The 22,272-nt window shown below is 43.5% G+C and overlaps 1 protein-coding gene across 5 annotated transcripts; it reads right to left on the bottom strand.

The window, feature by feature from the left end:
• Nucleotides 1-3,377: 3,377 nt before the first annotated feature.
• Nucleotides 3,378-19,573, bottom strand: prdm15 (PR domain containing 15). 5 transcript variants are annotated; one of them, XM_020485467.2, is made up of 25 exons: nt 19,500-19,573; nt 18,201-18,237; nt 17,684-17,777; nt 17,352-17,505; nt 17,087-17,239; nt 16,768-16,870; nt 16,501-16,587; nt 15,117-15,344; nt 14,843-14,996; nt 14,003-14,124; nt 13,724-13,818; nt 13,506-13,593; nt 13,119-13,286; nt 12,512-12,609; nt 12,270-12,401; nt 11,963-12,103; nt 11,660-11,823; nt 11,423-11,502; nt 11,090-11,209; nt 10,680-10,811; nt 10,382-10,465; nt 10,099-10,274; nt 9,827-9,907; nt 9,525-9,728; nt 3,378-4,663 (listed from the first exon to the last, which is right to left on the bottom strand). In XM_020485467.2, exons 2-25 carry the CDS (start codon nt 18,226-18,228, stop codon nt 4,130-4,132), a joined length of 3,420 nt encoding a protein of 1,139 aa, XP_020341056.1. In that variant the 5' UTR covers nt 18,229-18,237; nt 19,500-19,573; the 3' UTR covers nt 3,378-4,129. The 5 variants fall into 5 exon arrangements, with proteins under 5 accessions (XP_020341056.1, XP_020341059.1, XP_020341057.1 ...); XM_020485470.2 differs by having other exon boundaries at nt 14,843-14,990; nt 19,500-19,557; XM_020485468.2 differs by lacking the exon at nt 19,500-19,573 and having other exon boundaries at nt 18,201-18,470.
• Between the last annotated feature and the right edge of the window lie 2,699 nt (nt 19,574-22,272).

Genomic DNA, 22,272 nt, shown 5'->3' with positions numbered 1-22,272 from the left:
GGATAAATGTATCCAAAACCACAAGCCTTGTCATATACCTGCCCGATTCCTTTCCCGTTCACACTGAGTGTGAGAGATGCCAGTGACTCAGCAGTTGTCATACATATCAGCAAACATGAACAATGACTAAGTAGAGAAGACTTGTTTCTCGAAAGTACGAGTCGTGTAAAAAGTACCTAATTACCATATTTTCTTATTAAAGCTTTTCTATTAACTTAATAGAAAATGACTCAAACGGAAGTCAGCCAATGAAATTCTACTTGAGAAAGTCTGAAAGTATTGGGTTTTAAATATACTTAAGTATCAAAAGTAAATGTAATTGCTTAAATGTACTTAGTGCATTTAAAAAGTTTAAGTACAAATAATTTCAAATTCCTTATATTTAATCAAACTAGAAGGCGACATTTTCTTTTATTTACAGATAGCCAGGAGCACACTCCAACACTAGCACATAATATTGATAAGCACGTGAATTTGAATACTTTTGGGTGTCAGGGAAATTTTTTGAGTAAAAAGTACATTATTTTCTTCAGGAATGTAGTGAAGTAAAAGTTGTCAAAAATATGAATAGTAAAGTACAGTTAGCCCAAAAAAAACAAGTAGTACTTCAGTCTTTTTACTTACAGTGAGGGGAAAAAGTATTTGATCCCCTGCTGATTTTGTACATTTGCCCACTGACAAAGAAATGATCAGTCTATAATTTTAATGGTAGGTTTATTTGAACAGTGAGAGACAGAATAACAACAAAAAAATCCAGAAAAACACATGTCAAAAATTTTATAAATTGATTTGCATTTTAATGAGGGAAATAAGTATTTGATCCCCACTCAATCAGAAAGATTTGTCTCCCAGGTGTCTCTTATATAGGTAACGAGCTGAGATTAGGAGCACACTCTTGAAGGGAGTGCTCCTAATCTCAGTTTGTTACCTGTATAAAAGACACCTGTCCACAGAAGCAATCAATCAATCAGATTCTAAACTCTCCACCATGGCCAAGACCAAAGAGCTCTCCAAGGATGTTAGGGACAAGATTGTAGACCTACACAAGGCTGGAATGGGCTACAAGACCATCGCCAAGCAGCTTGGTGAGAAGGTGACAACAGTTGGTGCGATTATTCGCAAATGGAAGAAACACAAAAGAACTGTCAATCTCCCTCGGCCTGGGGCTCCATGCAAGATTTCACCTCGTGGAGTTGCAATGATCATGAGAACGGTGAGGAATCAGCCCAGAACTACATGGGAGGATCTTGTCAATGATCTCAAGGCAGCTGGGACCATAGTCACCAAGAAAACAATTGGTAACACACTACGCCTTGAAGGACTGAAATCCTGCAGCGCCCGCAAGGTCCCCCTGCTCAAGAAAGCACATATTCATGCCCGTCTGAAGTTTGCCAATGAACATCTGAATGATTCAGAGGACAACTGGGTGAAGGTGTTGTGGTCAGATGAGACCAAAATTTAGCTCTTTGGCATCAACTCAACTTGCTGTGTTTGGAGGAGGAGGAATGCTGCCTATGACCCCAAGAACACCATCCCCACCGTCAAACATGGAGGTGGAAACATTGTGCTTTGGGGGTGTTTTATAAGGGGACAGGACAACTTCACCGCATCAAAGGGACGATGGACGGGGCCATGTACCGCCAAATCTTGGGTGAGAACCTCCTTCCCTCAGCCAGGACATTGAAAATGGGTTGTGGATTGGTATTCCAGCATGACAATGACCCAAAACACACGGCCAAGCCAACAAAGGAGTGGTTCAAGAAGAAGCACATTAGGGTCCTGGAGTGGCCTAGCCAGTCTCCAGACCTTAATCCCATAGAAAATCTGTGGAGGGAGCTGAAGGTTCGACTTGCCAAACGTCAGCCTCGAAACCTTAATGACTTGGAGAAGATCTGCAAAGGGGAGTGGGACAAAATCCCTCCTGAGATGTGTGCAAACCTGGTGGACAACTACAAGAAATGTCTGACCTCTGTGATTGCCAACAAGGGTTTTGCCACCAAGTACTAACTCATGTTTTGCAGAGGGGTCAAATACTTATTTCCCCCATTAAAATGTAAATCAATTTATAACATTTTTGACATGCGTTTTTCTGGATTTTTTTGTTGTTATTCTGTCTCTCACTGTTCAAATAAACCTACCATTAAAATTAGACCGATAATTTCTTTGTCAGTGGGCAAACGTACAAAATCAAATACTTTTCCCCTCACTGTATGTACTTTATACCACTGAAAAGTATTGTTTATAGTAGCTTGTCCATGAATTAAGTAAAATTTTTAATGACTGGGTTCAAAAATATAATTGTTTTTGTTTACATATTCAGAGGGAAATCCCCCCAAAATGTCTTACAATGCATTTGTCAGACGCTCTTATCTAGAGCCATGTGCAATCAGTGCGTGCATCTTAAAATAGCTAGGTGAGGCAACTACAATTTAAGTACATTTTCCCTCAAAGTTAATCAGCAAAATTAGTGCTAATCGTAAATTACAATAGAAACCCTCAACCTGCGCTTCCAGACCTACTCGAACTACAGAACACATCCTGATTTGTATTAACATACAAGAGGTAAATAGGACATGTGGGAAACAATGAGATCTTAGCAGTTTGAGGCAGCCTTACATCACACCATAGTGATGCACATCACCACAGAGACATAGTTTAATGCTTGGGGCTAATAGAGAACAGAGACACTTGACACATCACATAGGGACATTAACAGTTGAAGGTGTCAACCCTGAGAATGAGGGTCTTTTGAGGTGATGGTCCATCTAGTGTAGAGGTTCATCCTTCTTGAGGGTGGACACCGTGGAAGGAGACAATAGCAAAAACCATACATACAAAAGACCAACGCTCTATTTTGCAGTCCTTCAAAACACCTTTCCTAGACAGAATGTCTCTGCATAATCTAATGCACATGTAACTCACGGTATGTCGGAGCTCGTATTTGTGAAGATAGCTCCCCCTTCTGGTTGGTCCAGGTTCTGACTCCGGGTAAGTTACAGGTGTACAACAGGTGGGCAGTTCATAGTCTAGTGGTTAAGCACGTTGGGTCAATAACCGAACGGTCGCTGGTTCGAGCAGACTAGGTGAAACAGTCTGTGCCCTTGAGCAAGGCACTTAACGCTAATTGCTCCTGTAAGTCGCTCTGGATAAGAGCATCTGCTAAATGTAAAAAGACTAACTGGTGCTTTTGACACACACACACACACACACACACACACACACACACACACACCACTGAGTACAATGCCAGCAGAGTTTCCCAGTTGGATAAATCATAATGCCAAAAAGTCTAGAAAACAAGCATGTACCATATTCTCAAAATGTATTACTCTATTTAAACATTGATATTTAGACAAACAGAAAATGGGCTAAAAACATTTAATTTTTGTGAGATTTAATTGAAAAACAATGGCAATAAAAAAGGCTTCCAGTATTTTTGACAATTGCTCAACAATGGTTTTAAGTTTCAATGCTTTCAGACATTTAAAAATAAAATATGGTTCTCTCTACTGGTTAAATGCTGTGTCTTGGCTGCTTTACACTATCTACTAAAAAATAATAATTAATTGTCTTCTATTAACCTCTTGTACAAGGCATTCAAAGCCATGTGCCAAAATCACTTAATATTTTAACCCCCAATGAGAATGAAAACAAACAAACACTATTGCATCTCCATAACCTAAATAATTCTGCAGTGAAAATATGCAAATATTGCGAGACGTGCATGTTTAAATTCACAAATTAGAATATTCCAATTTCTTGCTTAGGTTTATATTATAACTATTACATTGATCTGTTGATTGGTCAAAACTACACCTAACAATGCACCCAAATCATGTCATTATTTTTACCTGTACATGCATCCCTGTAAACTATACAGTTCAACAGCTTCCTCTGCAGGGTTTTTGACAAACAACTCACGTTGACTCAAGAGAAAGTGGCTCTTGGTTCATGTAAATGCTATCATCCTCCATCAATGTTCTCATTCAAGGGGTGTATTTTGGGGAATATAACACAGGCATTTGGGTGAGAGCATTCAAGGCCTCTAGTCCACACAGGCCTTCCATGTGTCTAGTCTATCCACTGTCCTTCACCAGGACTGAGGTGACCAGCACCTCCTCCCTTCAGTCTAGTAGCTGAACATCTGCTGTGTTGTGTTGGCCTGCTGTTGCTGTGCTGCCTGGGCTTGTCTAGCCTGTTCTGGGGTCTGGGTCTCAGAGTCCTGGGCGTCACCTGGAGCCCCCTCTGCTATAGGGGTGACCTGGACCCCCTCAGCCTGCGTGACAGGCCTCCAGGCCAGGGTGGGGGCCTCCAGGGGGTGGCCCATTGGGTTTACGAAGGTGGTAAGGTTGATAAAGTGGGCGACCGACTGTGGCCCAGTACTGGCACCTCCAGGCCCCACCGTCTCGGTCGTGAGCTCGGGGGGCCGGTTGTGGAGCATGGCGGAGCCGCTGACCGTGTCGAATGTGACAGTGAGGATGGAGCTGTCCAGAGTGAGGGGCCGGTGGTCGCTGGCTGTCAGGTGGCCCACGGCTACAGGCTGCAGGCTGGTGAACTGGGCAGGGGCATGGGTGGTGATGGGGGTCACTGTGATGTTGGTCAGTCCCACTGAGCTGTTGGGGGAGGAGGCGGAGGACACGTTGGGGTCGGCCAGCACCACCACCTACAACAGCACCATCCACACTGGGTCAGAGCATACACTACTAACAGTATGATAGAATCACACAATCTACAAACGATGTTGTGGACAATATGGAAAAATTTAAGGCCAAGTGCAGTCAAAAAAATGATTTTCCTGTGTTCTATATACACTGAGTGTACAAAACATAAGGAACACTGCTCTTCCCATGACATAGCTTTCACCTGGTCAGTATATGATCCCTTATTGACGTCACCTGTTAAATCCACTTCAAATCAGTGTAGATGAAGGGGAGGAGACGGGTTAAAGAAGGAATATTAAGCCTTGAGACAATTGAGACATGGATTGTGTGTGTGTGCCCTTCAGAGGGCGAATGGTTAAGACAAAAGATTTAAGTGCCTTTGAACGGGGTATGGTAGTAGGTGCCATGCGCACTGGTTTGAGTGTGAAAAGAACTGAAACACTCCTGGGTTTTTCATGCTCAACAGTTTCCTGTGTGTGTGTATCAAGAATGGTCTACCACCCAAAAGACATCCAGTCAACTTGACAACTGTGGGACGCACCCCTGTGAAACACTTTCAACACCTTGTAGTCCATGAGGCTGTTCTAAGGGCAAAAAGGGGTGCAACTCAATTAGGAGGGTGTTCCTAATGTTTTGTACACTGTATTACAGTGAGCTATGTAAAGAATCCAGTATATAAATAAGCGGTCTGTATAACAGTAGTAGATATTAGAATGAGCAATTTGAAGAATACAGTATATAATTACAGTGGGAGAAACAGTGGGAGAAACTGCATAAAGGACACGGGAAGTGTTTTCGGAAAGTATTCAGACCGCTTGACTCTCCACTTTGTTAGGTTACAGCCGTATTCTCATTTGTTATTATTTTTGAAATATCCACACACACAAAAACATTTACTAATTTATACAAAATTTAAAATATCACATTTATGTAAGTTCAGACCCTTTACCCAGTACTTTGTCGAAGCACCTTTGGCAGCGATTTCAGCCTTTAGTCTTCTTGGGTATGACGCTACAAGCTTGGCACACCTGTATTTGAGCAGTTTCTCCCATTCTTCTCTGCAGATCCTATCAAGCTCTGTCAGGTTGGATGGGAAGCATTTTCAGGTCTCTCCAGACATGTTCGATTGGGTTCAAGTCCGGGCTCTGGATGGGCCATTCAAGGACATTGAGACTTGTCCCAAAGCCACTCCTGCGTTGTCTTGGCTGTGTGCTTAGGGTCGTTGTCCTGTTGGAAGGTGAACCTTCACCCCAGTCTGAGGTCCTTAGCACTCTGGAGCAGGTGTTCATCAAGGATCTCTGTACTTTGCTCCCGTTCATCTTTTTTGCGATCCTGACTAGTCTCCCAGTCCCTGCCGCTGAAAGACACCCCCACGGCATGATGCTTCAGCGTAGGGATGGTGCAAGGTTTCCTCCAGACGTGATGCTTGAGATTCAGGCCAAAGAATCTTGTTTCTCATGGACAGAGGCCTTTAACTGCCTCTTGGCAAACTTCAAGCGGGCTGTCATGTACCTTTAACTGAGGAGTGTATAGAGCTCTGTTAGAGTGAACATCAGGTTCTTGGTCACCTCCCTGACCAAGGCCCTTCTCCCCAGATTGCTCAGTTTGGTCAGGCGGCCAGATCTTGGTGGTTCCAAACTTCTTCCATTTAAGAATGATGGAGGCCACTGTGTTCTCGGGAACCTTCAATGCTGCATTATCTTTTTGGTACCCTTCCCCAGATCTGTGCCTCGACACAATCCTGTCTCAGAGCTCTGCGGACTTGGCTTGGTTTTCGTGCTGACATGCACGGTCAATTATGGGGACCTGATATAAACAGGTGTGCGCCATTCCAAAATCATGTCCAATAAATTGAATTTACCACAGGTGATCAATAGGATGATCAGGATTCACTGGAGCTCAATTTCGAGTCGCATAGCTATGGGTCTGAATACATTTAGATAAGGTATAACTGGGTATTGTGTGTAGATTTTTAAATCCATTTTAGAATAAGGCTGTAACGTAACAAAATGTGGAAAAAGTCAAGGAGTCAAACTTTCCAAAGGCACTGTATATACATGGGACAGCAGCGTTGGCTGTGTGTGTGTGTGTGTGTGAATATAGGCATATGTATGCGTTTGAGTGTATAGATAAATACAGGAGTCTGCTTGTGTATGAGGTGTGTGTTCTTAAGAATGCAATTTCCTTATTGGAATTTGGCCTTTAGGTACCCTCTCTAATGGCAGAGGTCACCATAAAGTATGTCTTACTTAATGGTATCTATGCCCTTGAGCCATTTAAGAAAAATAAATAAAAATTCAGCCATGGGTGTTTTTAAGCGATTAAGATGTTTCAAATGTATAGTCTATTCAACCCCAAGGTCTCAGCCTTGATTTAATGCTTTGGCACCGGGCACAGAAGGATGAAACAACAAACAGATAAGGCAAGAGTATTTAGGTCTGCCCTCCACTCTGTAGGAGGGAGAGATTTGCTGCGAACCGGTTAGAGTTTGTCAAGAACTGCAAAGCTGTTGGGTTCACGCTAAACAGTTCCGTGTGTAACAATGGCCCCCCACCCAAAGGACAGCCTGCCAACTTAACAACTGTGGGAAGCATTGGAGTCAACATAGGCCTGCATCCCTGTGGAACGCTTTAGACACCTTGTAGTCCATGCCCCAACGAATTGAGGCTGTTGAGGACAAAAGGGGGTGCAACTCAATATTAGGAAAGTGATCCTAATGTTTTGTACACTAAATGTTTATTTCCACACGAGGTTGGACGAGGCACAAGAGCTGTTTGAAAAGACTGCCTGAAATTTCAGCCTGTTTTGGTGGGAAAATCACCATGTCCTTCCATGCGGTAAATCACCATGCTCTTCCATGCGGTAAATCATCATGCCCTTCCATGCGGTAAATCCCCATGCCCTTCCATGCGGTAAATCCCCATGCCCTTCCATGCGGTAAATCACCATGCTCTTCCATGCGGTAAATCCCCATGCCCTTCCATGCGGTAAATCCCCATGCCCTTCCATGCGGTAAATCCCCATGCCCTTCCATGCGGTAAATCCCCATGCCCTTCCATGCGGTAAATCCCCATGCCCTTCCATGCGGTAAATCCCCATGCCCTTCCATGCGGTAAATCCCCATGCCCTTCCATGCGGTAAATCCCCATGCCCTTCCATGCGGTAAATCCCCATGCCCTTCCATGCGGTAAATCCCCATGCCCTTCCATGCGGTAAATCCCCATGCCCTTCCATGCGGTAAATCCCCATGCCCTTCCATGCGGTAAATCCCCATGCCCTTCCATGCGGTAAATCCCCATGCCCTTCCATGCGGTAAATCCCCATGCCCTTCCATGCGGTAAATCCCCATGCCCTTCCATGCGGTAAATCCCCATGCCCTTCCATGCGGTAAATCCCCATGCCCTTCCATGCGGTAAATCCCCATGCCCTTCCATGCGGTAAATCACCATGCCCTTCCATGCGGTAAATCCCCATGCCCTTCCATGCGGTAAATTAGTTAACTTCTTGAGTGTAGGGGGCAGTATTTTTGTTTTTGGCAAAAAGAAAGTACCCATTTGAAACTGCCTATTTCACAGGCCCAGAAACTAGAATATGCAGATAAATTGTCAGATTAGGATAGAAAACTCTAAAGTTTCCAAAACTGTCAAAATATTGTCTGTGAGTATAACAGAACTGATATTGCAGGCGAAAACCTGAGGAAAAACTAACAAGGAAGTACTGATTTTCCTGAAAGCTCTCTGTTCCATTGGATGCCTTGCCTCCATTTAAAGGGATATCAACTATATTCCTTTTCCTATGGCTTCCTCAATCTGTGAACAGTCTTTAGACATAGTTTCGGGCTTTTATTTTTTTTAAATGAGCGAGAAAGAACCAATCGCGTCAGTGGATGGCTGGGTGCCAGCAGAGTTTTTCATGGTAATGGCCATTTTCTCTCTCTCGCCTATGGCAGAAGCTACATATCGGTTGACATTATCGATTATATATTGTAAAAACAACCTGAGGATTGATTATAAACATTTGACATCTTTCTACACACTTTACGGATACTATTTGGAATTTTCGTCTGCGATGTCGTGACCGCTCGAGCCTGTGGATTTCTGAACATAACAAATGGAGGAATTTTGGATATAAAAATTATCTTTATGGAACAAAAGGAACATTTATTGTGTAACTGGGAGTCTCGTGAGTGCAAACATCTGAAGATCAAAAGGTAAGCGATTTAATTTATTGCTTTTCTGACTTTTGTGACAATCTACTTGGCTGCTAGCTGTTTGTAATATTTTGTCTACTGAGAGAGATGTTCTTACATAAACACTTGGTATGCTTTCGCCGAAAAGCTTTATTGAAATCTGACATGCCAGGTGGATTAACAACAACGGTAAGCTGTGTTTTGTTATATTGCACTTGTAATTTCATGAAAATTTAATATTTTTAGTAATTTAATTTGAATTTGGCACTGTGCAATTCAGCGGATGTTGATGAAAATGATCCCGCTAACGGGATGGGTGAGTCAAGAAGTTTTAATAGACCAATTAGAGAGTTCCAAACCTCTCTGCCAATAACAGTTCATTTTCAGTTTTCCCCTCTAGTCAAACCGCTCCCAGACAGTCCTAGCAAAATTGTTTTAGAAATTGCTCTTTGCTAAGAAGCCATTTCATTGAACACAATAAGGTACTTAATTGTTACCCAGAAATAATTTGATATTGGGATAAAAACAGCTACATTGGACCTTTAAAATCCCATTATCCACAGCATTAATCGAGACATGTATAATGGACAGATGGACCCAATTGCAATAAATCAAACCTCAAACCTAATATAATTGCTAACATAGATCATCTGACAAATACATGACCCACCCACCTGCTGTATACTCTGCACAGCAGAGCTGGTCTCATCTCCCACTATGGTGGTGGTGTACTGTACTCCTTTGCCTGTGAAGTCAGCGTACTCGTCAGAGTCGGACAGCTCCGGCTCCTCCAGCTGTTTCTGCTTCTTCCTGGGCGGCCGTGGGGTCCGCTGGGGTCTCTCCCCAGAAAGAGCCTCCTTCTCCAGGGTTAGAGTGGGCTATGAGGGTGGTATGAGAACCAAGAGTATTAAAATAGTTCCATCTCTGCATATAGTGTAGTTAGCTCACCACCATAGGCATTGTATGGCACTCCTACCTGCACAATGCTGATGCTTGACTCATCGATTGTTGAGTCTTCTTGGAGCTCGTCAAACTCATCTATTCTCACAGTGACCACCTGGGGTAGGAAAGAGCAAACGTTTAAATAAAGCTGAGACTTCACCATCAATGACAGGTGGGATAGGAAATTATGTTGACAAGAGAGCTGGGCCTGGTCTGGAAAACATAATAGAAAATGTCAGTTTCAGCTGACACTAAGAACTCCATTCAAGATGTGGTAGATCTCATGTATATACTGTCCCAGCTCACCTCGGGGTGTTTGCGCCTCATGTGGCGGTTCATGGAGGCTCGGGTGGACACCTTGGTGCCACACATGTGACAGCTCTGGGCCTCCACCTTCTCATGCGTCAGCTGCACATGCTTCTGGAGCATGTATTCTGTCACATACTTCTTATCACACACCGCACACGACCACGTCTTCCCCACTGGGGAGCGAGAGAGAGAAATCTAGTAACGGTTCTCAAACAGAAGGGATTCGTGGAGTTGTCCAAAACGAAAACATACACTAGGAAACGCCGATCCAGGAACTTGCCTGTGTGAATGAGCTTGTGTGTCTCCATGGTGTTCCTCTCACTGAAGGTCTTCCCACACAACTCACACATGAAGTCCTTTATTCCTGCAGGAGTAGAAACGGTACCAGTGTAAGCCTTAACCAAATAAGCCCTTTGTACCTTACACGCTTCATTAGCTTGGTTGTATCTGTAAGATATGACAATGTTCAGCCATGCATGTTAGCTTACAATGCCCAACCCATGTTTATAGATGAAAGTGGCCTTTCTTCACCACTGCCTCTGGGTTGTTTTGTCTAGTTGTTGCTGGGACCATCTTACCCGTGTGTCTCTTGTAGTGTTTCAGCATGTTGACCTTCTGGGCAAACTTGCGGTTGCACTCCTTACACTCGTACTCTTTGATGCCCTTATGCAGCTTCATATGGTGCCTCAGCGCATGCTTGGTCTTCATCCCTGCAGAAAACACATTGGCTTAAGTTTCTTACCCCCTGTGGATGCTCTTCCCAAAAACAAGTACATGCATGCTTTGATCAGAACATTTTCCCAATTCATAGAGCCACATATTTCTTGCTATTACCATTCACGGTAAGTGCCTGGGTAAAGGCAAAAACAGCAATTGGAAAAGCCACCACCAATCTAGGTCAATTTGGTCTCAATTTCTAGTCTATTGTGCAAACGTCTTTTTCCCCCTAACTATTTGACAAAGACAGTTGTCATGGTGACAGCCTCACCTTTCCCACACTCAGCACATAGGAAGTCTCTGACGTTGTCATGGACCCTCAGGTGTTCCTTTAGCATGTCCTTCCTGGCAAACGACTTCCCACACTGGTCACATCCGTGGCTCTTCACCCCTGTGAGAACCACATTACAGAGGAGATAGCAATCCCCCCCAAAAAGTTGAATAAGTCTATAAAATTCAGATATTCTTTATCATGCCTTCAAGACAAATATTGGGTGGCTAACATAATGCCAAAATATGTCGTTCATGTGTGCTAAAGAACAAAATTTAATGTGGTCCAGTATCCAGAAAGTATCTTGTTAGAGATGAAGGGTGAGGTTCATACCTGTGTGAATGACCTTGTGTCTTTCCAGGTTGCCGATGCTGTTGAAGATTCGGCCACACATTTCACAGGGGTGGATGTACCTTAGGAGCAAAATGAAAAGTGTAACAGACAGGGTTATTGTCTGGGTGCTAGTAACGAGCCAAGAAGGAGAGTGTGCAACAGTGCACCTGTTTTATGTCCTACATCTCTGTGTACTGGTCCTTTTGTCTCTCCCTCATACATCCCTGTCCCTCATACCTCTGCACTGCAGGGTCTGGGAGCTGTTCTCTGTGGATGACCAGGTGGGCGTTGTAGGTGGCTTTCAGAGCGAAGCGCCGGTTACAGATGATGCAGCCATAACCCCTCTCTTTGTGCAGGTCCATGATGTGCTTCAGGTAGTCTCTGCCCTTGAAGAATGTCACCTAAAACACAAAAGACAGATTCGAACAGAGTTCATGGAGAGTGCGAGTGTGCTTATTTAACCGCCACTGTGGTGCGAGTGTGTTTGCGTGACAGAATGTGTGTCGGGATGTAGGCATGCGCGAGAGGTGCGTGACTGACCTGACACTTCTTGCAGCTGTACTTGTGGGTCTCTTGTCCGTAGTCTTCATCCTCCTCATCAGTGTCGTCGCTGCTGTCCACTGAGATGCCAATCTTCCTGATGAACTCCTCCCTCTCCTGCTCGTCCATCAGGGCTATGTCCTGGAGAACACACACAGGAAGTTGAGCAATGACACCATTATGGACCTAGTGTCAATCTCTATTTCTCTTTCATGTTTGAGTGTGAATGAAATGTGTGGTTATGTAGGAGTTCAAAAAGAAGCATGAACTAAACGTTTGATTGCAACATCCACATAATCTCCCTCACCTTAAAGTGCACGTGAATATGGTCCCTCAGGACGTCCACTCTGAAGAACTTGCGTCCGCAGATCTCACAGGTGTACTTCTTATCTCCGTGAGTCAGCAGATGCTTGTTCATGTTGCTCCTGCAGGAAAACACCTGGACACACACAGTCAGGGTAAATATCTTCTTTCAAGGCTTCTTTTTATTTTGACTCATTTGATCCAATGCCAAAATAAGTATATTTTCAGGTATCCGCGCCATAGCACCTTGCCACAGATAGGACATGCTGAAGGCTCCTTCCTGTATTTGGTCCCTTCCTCCCCATTGGCCTCCAGCTCTTCCCTCTTCAGGTGCTTTGGGTTTGCTGAGACATACAATAACAGTACAGCTGAGCTCAGAGAGAAGGCTGATTGATGCTTTGGGATAGAATACATTTCAGGATCATGAGCCATGCACTTGTAAAAGTTGCAAGCTCTGCTCTGTTGAAATAAACTAATCAAGTACATCATATACTATAACATACTTCAAATTTAGAGACCCACCGGGCAAAAAAATGTAATCAATGTTATTTCCACATTTCAACAACAAAAAATCTATGTGATGACATTGAATCAATGTGGGAAAACTGATTGGATTTGGAAAAAGTCATCAACAGAAGGGAATTTAATCTGTTTTCACCCAACTTTTAACCTTAATACAATGACATGGTGAAATGTTTTGTTTATCTCACGTTGAATTCACATTAGTTGTCAACAACCACATTTAAATCAAAACTAGACGCTGAGCTGACATCTGTGCCCAGCGGGGAGTATCACCAAAATATTCATCAATAGAGATGGATCATGTCCCCCTGGTCCCTCTGCCAGTACTGACCCACAGTATGTCTCTTCTGGTGGTCCTGCATAACGTCCTTGCGGTAGAACATCTTGCTGCAGATCTCACAGGCGTACAGCTTCTCTCCGTGCTTCTTCTTGTGCTTAGACAGGTTACTGTTGGTGGAGAAGAATCTCGAGCAGATCTCACACTGGAACGTCTTGTCATCTGCCACCACAGGAACAACAAACAATCTGACGTGTCATTCAATGAAATAAATAATGGATGGATAGGATACTGTGTCAAAGTCATCGATGGGACAACGAAGCCATACAGCACAACAGTAAAGTAACATACAGAAGTACTTCAAAGATGGATAAAGACAGCGGACATCCAAACAAAATGGCCTGCAACTAAATCATGTTTTTTAATTCATGCTGCACTTACCGGTTCTACAGTTGTGGAACTCTAATGCATTCTCCAGACGGAAGGCTTTGTCGCATGTGTTACATTTGTACCTGTACTCCACATCGGGCTGAGGGAGCGACGGACACACACACAATGTACAGTGAATCAAGGAGCTAACCACTGCAACACAATCAGTGACTATCCTGAGCAAAAGCTGTAAAGGCCAACATGTTGAGCATTGATCTAGGTGTGCCTACCTCATTTTTGCTGTGCTTGTATGAGATGTGCTGCTTCAAGCTCTCCTTGCGGCTGAACATCTTGTCACATTCATCACATTTAAAGAGCTTATCACCTAAAGAGAGCACAGACAAATACAACATATGCACTTGTGTGTGTCTATATGATATGATTAGTAAACACTGTGATCTCCACATATTCCATCTCTTTTCTCTGGAGAGCCGTGTTAGGAACAGTTCAGTAAGACATCCACAAAAAAAGGGGACAAAAAACAGAGGGAGGAGAGGAGAGAGCATTACCGTGGGAGCGGATGTGTCTGTTGAGATTGCTGCTGTTCTGGAAGACCTTGTTGCAGAGGGTGCACTTGTACAGCCTCTTGTGGTCTCCTCCCTGCCTCAGGAACCTCTTCCTCGACCCAGGTCTGAGGAAGAGGGAACAAGGACAAGAGAGAGTGGAGGGAGTGAGAGAGAGAAGGACGGGACAGAGGAGAGTGGAGGGAGTGAGAGAGAGGAGAAGGACGGGATAGAGTGAGAGAGAGGAGAGGGACAGGACAGAGTGAGAGAGGAGAGGGACAGGACAGAGTGAGAGAGAGGAGAGGGACAGGACAGTGAGTGGAGTGAGAGAGAGGAGGGACAGGACATAGTAGAGAGTGGAGGGAGTGAGAGTGAAGGGACAGGACAGAGTAGAGAGAGTGGAGGGAGTGAGAGAGAGGAGAGTGACGGGACAGAGTGGAGAGAGAGAGAGGAGAGTGACGGGACAGAGAGAGAGAGGGACAGGATAGAGTAGAGAGTGGAGAGAGAGAGGGACAGGACAGAGTAGAGAGTGGAGAGAGAGAGGGACAGGACAGAGTAGAGAGTGGAGAGAGAGAGGGACAGGACAGAGTAGAGAGTGGAGGGAGTGAGAGAGGAGAGGGACAGGACAGAGTAGAGTGCGGGCATGCCTGGTATCTTTCCAAGTCTATGGAAGAACTGATTGATGTTAACTGTACTTCAAAAGGAAATATGTGTACTGTAAATAAAGCATGCAATTGAAAGGTGAACTGCAGTTGAAGGATAGCAATGGAAAATGATGACTCGACTAAGAGGCATTTATTTTGGCTCAGTCAGTCATGACATAGTGGAGAGGGTGTTGATCCTTACATCCCAGCTGAGAGCAGGGTGCGGGTCACCCTAGGCATGGTGACAGCCACCCCGTCAGGGCCGATCTCCAGGTCATTGCCATCCAGCATGGCCTCTCCTCCGTCTGCAGGGACGGTGTTGAGGGCTTTCTCCGCTGGCTCCAAAAAGGCTGCAACTCGAAGCAGGAAGGTATGAATAGAATTCACATTTTAGGGGAGAATGTGGTGGAAACGGAACAGTGCATGTGAAGGGGTAGTCAATAATGTAACAACATAAGAGGCGGAATCTGTCTTACTTTTCTTCTTTGCTGCTATAGTTGCAGTGCTAGGTTTCCGTCCTCCTTTGGCCCTCTTCCCCGGCCTGCCCAGCCTTCTTTTGGGAGCAGGCAGAGGAGGAGCAGGGATGGGCTCAGCACTGAGGCCGTCGTCAGGGGTTACCAGTTCTGCTTCCTCCTGCCGCTGGGACTGGTCGTCAGGGGGCGGGGCTACATCTTTCACTTCCTGCAGGTGGCTCAGTAGGTGGTCTGGGAAGAAGACAGGCGGAAGGATGGGGAAATTGAGCCTTTCATGTAAAAACAGAAGAGCACCTCGTCCTCTTCACTACGGTCCTGATTAATACGAGCAATTCAGCTGCCCGTCTTCAGCCAGCTCTGAAGCCCTCAACCATCATGCCTCCCTTCTATGTAATGCAAGTGCTAGTGTTCATGAGGAGGAACTGTGTTTCCTGGCTCCAGCAGCAGAGTTGCTGCTCCAGTTTCAACTGTTCTGCCTGTGGCTATAGAACCCTGACCTGTTCACCGGACGTGCTACCTGTCCCAGACCTGCTGTTTTCAACTCTCTACAGACAGCAGAGGAGCGGTAGAGATACTCAATGATCGGCTATGAAAAGCCAACTGATATTTACTCCTGAGGTGCTGACCTGCTGCATCCTCTACAACCACTGTGATTATTATTATGACCCTCCTGGTCATCTATGAACATTTGAACATCTTGGCTATGTTCTGTTATAATCTCCACCCACCACAGCCAGAAGAGGACTGGCCACCCCTCACAGCCTGGTTTCTCGCTAGGTTTCTTTGTAGGTTCCGGGCCTTTCTAGGGAGTTTTTCCTAGCCACTGTGCTTCTACACCTGCATTGCTTGCTGTTTGGGATTTTAGGCTGAGTTTCTGTACAGCACTTTGAGATATCAGCTGATGTAAGAAGGGCTTTATAAATAAAGTTGATTGATTATAACAGTATGAAACCATCTACTTCTCCTTCCCTGACTTTCTATGGCTAGTCTTGGTGGTGTGGAGGTCACTCCCCGGTCAGGAGCTCTGGCTCCATAAACACAGCCCTTGCCTACTGGACACAAAGCATGGGTCGGGTCAACCCAGCAAGATCGGGCGTGTGGTGGTTTCTCTAAAACATACTTACTGTCCACTACAGCTGAACGAAACCCTGTGGCCATTATTCATTTCTGAAATGTATTCTGATCATATCATTCATATGAATGATATGGGTAGTTATTTCTCAAATGTTAATAAGCTGAATAATATGTGGCTGAACTGTTACTGTAACAGAAAGGGATCATTATTCACTTGTTGACAGCAGAGGTATTTCCTCTAGCAGTGGTTTCATGAGAAGGTGTTGATGATGTACACCCAGAAAGTATATGGCATCTCTGGGAGTGAGCTCACCAGCATCATTCTCTCCAACCACTAGGGCCTGTGACACTCCAGCTTTATTCAAAGCCCCCTCTGGCATGGTAGAAGTGGTATCCACAACTGAGAGATAAGGGAGGAACAAAAACAGGACAACACAGTCATATATTTCATATTGATTATGCGCCTAGCAATCGAGCCCTTAGTTGATCTGCATTAACAGAAGGGTTCACGCTACAGTACACCCGTTTGCATCTCAGGGGACAATAATGCTGAATCTAGTCTGCCAGAGGGGCTCCATACCTGCTGGTGGTGGATGGACTGGGGCCTTCAGCATGGGCCTCTCCATCTTCTTGGCATAGAAGGCCCCATACCAAACCCTCAGCTCAGACCCTGGCAGCACATCCTGGGGAAAAGACAGAGGGTTAACTTATGAAAGAGAAGGGAACCATCTGTGTCTCCTGGAAGAGATCTCTCTCCCATTTGTTCACCGCCTAGTATGTAGTGATGTATTGGCCATGGACACTAAATAGTATGCTAGTGTGGATATCGGGACATATCCAATAAAGAATGACCAAAACTGTCCTCAGTTGCTTTGTTTGGGGGAGTTGGTATATGATACCTGGGAGGTGTTGAAGTAGACCTCATCGTCCTGCTGGTAAGCAGTCAGGTTCTGGTGCTGATAGTCAGTGGCGGGCCGAACCAGCATCATCCAATTACAGTCATCCTCATTGGCTGAGTCAAAACAGACTACCAGGCCATCTCTCTGGAAGATCTGTCCAGGTCACAAACAAAACCAAAGAATACAGAGAGTGGGATATTAACACCACCGCAAAGAACACAAACATCTTTCTCCATAATAACAGCAGTCTAAGTTGAGAACACACCTTCAGAGGGAACAGGCCTTCTTTGTCCAGGTGGGATATTCTCCTAGCCTCAAAGGGACCAAACCTGGTCCTCTTGACCAGACGTTGGAGGACAAACACTCCCTCCTTCCCATCTGGCACCTGTCTGATCTCCAGACTCTCCGGCAGAGAGGACCTGACCCACAACAAAAAATACAACATCTATCAATACATAGCCTCCTACACTTCTGTTACTCCAATATCAGGTTCAAGATTTGCTGCTTTAAATACACAATTTGTAAGATGACCAGCTAAACTGGAAACCCACTCAACACCCTCTCACTGGGTAGCTTGCATGGTGGACTGTTACTCACCGTGCTCTGCTGAGAACGAATGAGTCCTGTACAGTCACCACTGGACCCAGCTCTGGACACTCAGAGTCATGATACTGCCCACAGTCCTCACACCCTGACAGGTACCATCAAAAAGTCACATATCAGATACCACATCCTCTGATGTCTAAATAGGCACAGGCATGCAACGTGAAATACACACACATGCGCATGTAGTGCTAGATACACACCACACGCACACATAGTGAGAGAGATACAATAGTAAATCAATGTGCACTATGTCTATATGTACATAGCTACCTCAATTACCTTGTACCCCTACATATTGGGCTGGTACTGGCACCATAGCCATGATATTTTTACTCTTCCTGTTATTCACGGTTCACTTATTACTCGGTCACTATTTCAATATTGCATGTTTAAATCTTTATATTGCATTGTTGGACAAGAACCTGCAAGTAAGTCTACACCTGTTGTTTACAAAGCGTGTGACAAATAAAATCTGATGCCATTTCGTTGAAGTTTTCAGTATACTCACAGATAAACTCATCTGGTTGCTCTGTCATCGTGACAATCTGCACATTCAAGAAAGGGATGTTGTTACTAATCTTCGTAAGGTGTGTAATTGTGTATGATTTTCTTTATCTAAATCATAACGTTTAAAGGGGATATCAGCAGTTGATACATCCATTTCTGGACTTTTAAATTAATAATGTATACGCATTGATTCTTGAAGGCTATAACTTTAGTTCAGTGCACGTGTCAAACTCATTCCACGGAGGGCCGAGTGTCTGCGGAGTTTGATCCTTCCTTGGACTTGATTGATGAATTCATGTCACGGATTAGAAAGGAACTCCCTTCACCTGGTTGCCTTGGTCTTAATTGAAAGGAAAAACCTGAACCCCAGACAGTAGGGCCTCCATGGAATGAGTTTGACTTCCCTGGTTTAGCGTAACTTTCCATCAGTACCCCAAATATAAGTTTATTTTACTCCAATGTTTGTAAACATTGTAAATGTTGGGCATAAACAACACTGTATAGCCTCAATATATGCTTAATACTGTTATTTCTATATATTGGATATATAATGCTTTGCATTAATAGCTCAATGAAATTCAGTGGTTGCATTTCTCCAGGCCCATCCCTCAGATTTTTACGAATAGAGATGGAGTTGCCGCTTTATTTACATGCTACATTATTACTTCATGATCATAGACGATGTATTTATGTTGCCAGTGGTGGTTGTAACATAAATACATTAAGAAATGCCAAATGGGTTCGTCAAATAAATGAATACTGAAGAATGTGTGCAATCCTCTGAAGCAGTTCAAAATAGTGGCAAATGTGAGGCCTACACTTCTTGACTAATGCGGATAACTCAACCTGGAGCTATATTCTGGTCAAAAACAGCGGTGTGGTAAATGTATGGGGACCTCAATAAAGCAAAGGCCATTCTTCTCCAGTATGCAAAATTACACTGTGCATTCCACGCTAATAACAATACAGCAGTGGAGTAGCTACATATTAATAAAGACGATCCAGTAAAGAACGGGATCCAGGATTTTAACAGATTCCAAACTCTAGCCGGGTTTTAACTCCGATCTCAGCCTACTCCGTCTTCTGCAGTCATGCAAATGTAACAAAGAACAATCGGCATGGCGGATGGAATGGAGACGCAAACTCCATCTGGAGCCAGTTAATTTCAATGTCAGAACGGCGTTATACTGGACTCTCCGCGAGATTCCGTGTGCACCTCGAAAACTAAAAATATATATTTCTGCACGGTGGCACAATTATTGTTTGTTCAAACTGCAGAAGTTAGAAATAAACATGTTACCTGTTTTCCAAACGACTACACATTTATTGAATCCTGACTCCGGGTTGCAATCCGCTCCAAGAAACCGCGCAGGACCGGAAATGCAGTGAAGTGCATCTTGGGAATCGTAGTTTTCTTCAATCGCTCGAGTTATCAATGGATTGCCAATAAAACAGCTACGTTTTCAAAATATCTAATTCATGACTCGATTTCTTTACACAATTAGCGCACATATTTGAATGCACTAGGTCTACATTACGTTAAAATGTAATTGCTTAAAACAGGTGTGGCCTCCAAACATAAAATACACATAGCACTATTAATCAGAGAAAGACAATAAGCATTTTGTCACAGAGATTCAAAGAAAACCGCACACTTGAGTGGTTATTCAGTTAATATTTATTGCTCAAGATGTTAAACCTGATATGTAAATAATTAGTCATAATCCCTGCATGGCATTGACTGTAATTAAATATTAGCAGGCAACCAGGTTCTGTACGTTTCACAGAGACAATATAAAATGTTAGCAAGCTGTTTAATAATATACAGGCCCACTGCTTATTGAAATGCATAATCTTGCACTTGTCAGTTGCCATTGATTAGGCTTAGAATCAAGTTTGCATGTTTAAAACACCCCACATTCTTTTCTGAAGTTTTAACAAGGTTTAAAGATGACTTTGGGTTTCAGCATACACCTCTAGCTGCAAGATGGCTCTAAAAGGGACCTTATTTACTGAAACAAGGAGCAGTCAGCTCATTGGGAACCCTTCCAGGAGCTTACGTCAATATTTGACCCACCACTGTACAAATATGTGACCGGTTACAGGATCGGAGGCGTTTGGCGCTCGTTCATACTTCACAGGAGGGACGTAAAAATAATAATAATAATATGGACACATAACCCATACAGTATCTGCAGCAGAGAACTTAGTTAATGCTGTTGTTCAAGATCAACACAAATGGCATACCCTTTTTTTCAGCAACCAGATACCCCAGTGTAATCAGTCATTGAAGGATATCATAAAAACACAGCTCATTGATTATGTTTTCATATGGGTTGTTGAGGGGAAATCCAACTGGCTCCTCTTTATGTCATTTTAAATGCTACTCAGCAACATTCTCAAGTCCTCTGAAAACACCAGATCATAGGTATAGATAGCACAGCTACTGCCGTTCTGGGACAGCATGTCCCAAGTCATTCGATGACTGGTCATACCTGAAGAATTGACCATTTCCAAGAGGTAATCCCACTACAGTTTGTCACTACTACACAGGTAGAACAACTGTTCTCCAGTCTCTTCAAAAGCCTTGTAAACAGTAGGGCATCTGACTACTATGTCCATGTTGAGTACTGCCATCATGTCCATAACAGTATAGCAGTCCTCTCAGTAGGCTCATTCAATGAGAATTAAAACAGTAGTTAGTAGGGAATTTCTTAAAACAACTCCTTTAATTTACCTGCTTAAATAAAAGTACAATAATTAGCTAGATAAAATCCCAAAGCAGTCAAACCATTCAGATTTCCCAAAGATGTATCATCCTTTCTGTTTAGACAATGTTTAAAGCGCTGATATGTTACATTTCATTTTTAAAACAAAAAACAGCAGAAACGCATGAGTGAATGACCCCTGTGTTTTTAGTGAACACTGCAACAAGTATGCCTTGAGGTAGTGTCACGTTCGTTCCCTCTCTCAGCATGATGTCACTGGGGTTCCATTTTCTACCTCACCAACCCCAGGCAGTTGTAGTGTAAGGAATCTTTAGGTCGGAAGACTAGAGGAAATTGCATTTAAAACACTGCAATATTTAAAAGAAAAGTGATAATACAAAGCAAAAAAATATTTTATAATGTTATCAAACAGAAAATTGCAATTTTCATGTTTTCCATAATGTCACTGCACTGTTTTGAAATAGTGTTTATGGTGGAAATTCCCAATTCTTTATTACCAAGTGTAATTTTGGACTTTACAAAACTGTATGAGATGACCAATGACATCAAAAAATAACTTACACAGAACTGCCATAACTGTTGATGTCTGAAATGTTTAGTCTGGCATAAGATTTTCACAGTAGCTCTGAAGTTTGTATGTGAATTTACTTTTGATAAGATGTCTTGAATTAAAAATGTTAGGCTTTATCATCTCCCACTAGTATCAGCCTTGCAGTGGAACAAACTGTCTCCCTTTGTCAACACAAACTCCTCTCTCAATCACAAAGTGCCTCCACAAACTGCTTGCTATTTATACAGATAGAGGTTATCACAAGAGCAGTTCAAGTAATTACTCTTAAAAAGCTTTTTTTTTTAAAATCACACCTTGAGTGTAAAACCTAGAAAATGTATCTAGCAATGTGTGCAAATCATGTCAACACCACTCTTCTCTCCTTCTTTGGTCCCTCTGGGCCACATTTCAATCGGACCCTTTAAGAGGTCAAAGGTCAGGGTTGACCTCACTACCAAATATTTTTATAACTAACCCAAGATAGACCAGAGCCTGTCTTTTCCAATGGGAGCAAATTAATCATACTGGGCAGAACAAACAAGGAGGTGGGCAGAGCCAAGCACGAGCTAGTGAGATATTATTAGCACTTTATAGAATTTATTTTAATATTTCCGTTAGGGAACGCCTACTATGAAGTGCGTGTGCAATAACAATTCGCCTTTGCACTCCAAAACAACGGCATCTTCAAAACTTTGGCAAAGGGTAAAGTCTACAAAGTGTAGTCCACTCGGTTTGTTACCGATTCTAGTTATGGAAGCAGAAAACTGTATGGACATCAAATGTTTAATCAATGA

This window comes from Oncorhynchus kisutch, linkage group LG6 (assembly GCF_002021735.2).
Source record: "Oncorhynchus kisutch isolate 150728-3 linkage group LG6, Okis_V2, whole genome shotgun sequence".
Lineage (NCBI taxonomy): Eukaryota > Metazoa > Chordata > Actinopteri > Salmoniformes > Salmonidae > Oncorhynchus > Oncorhynchus kisutch.
Note: the sequence above shows the minus strand (reverse complement) of the source record. Positions and strands in the feature narration are given on the sequence as shown.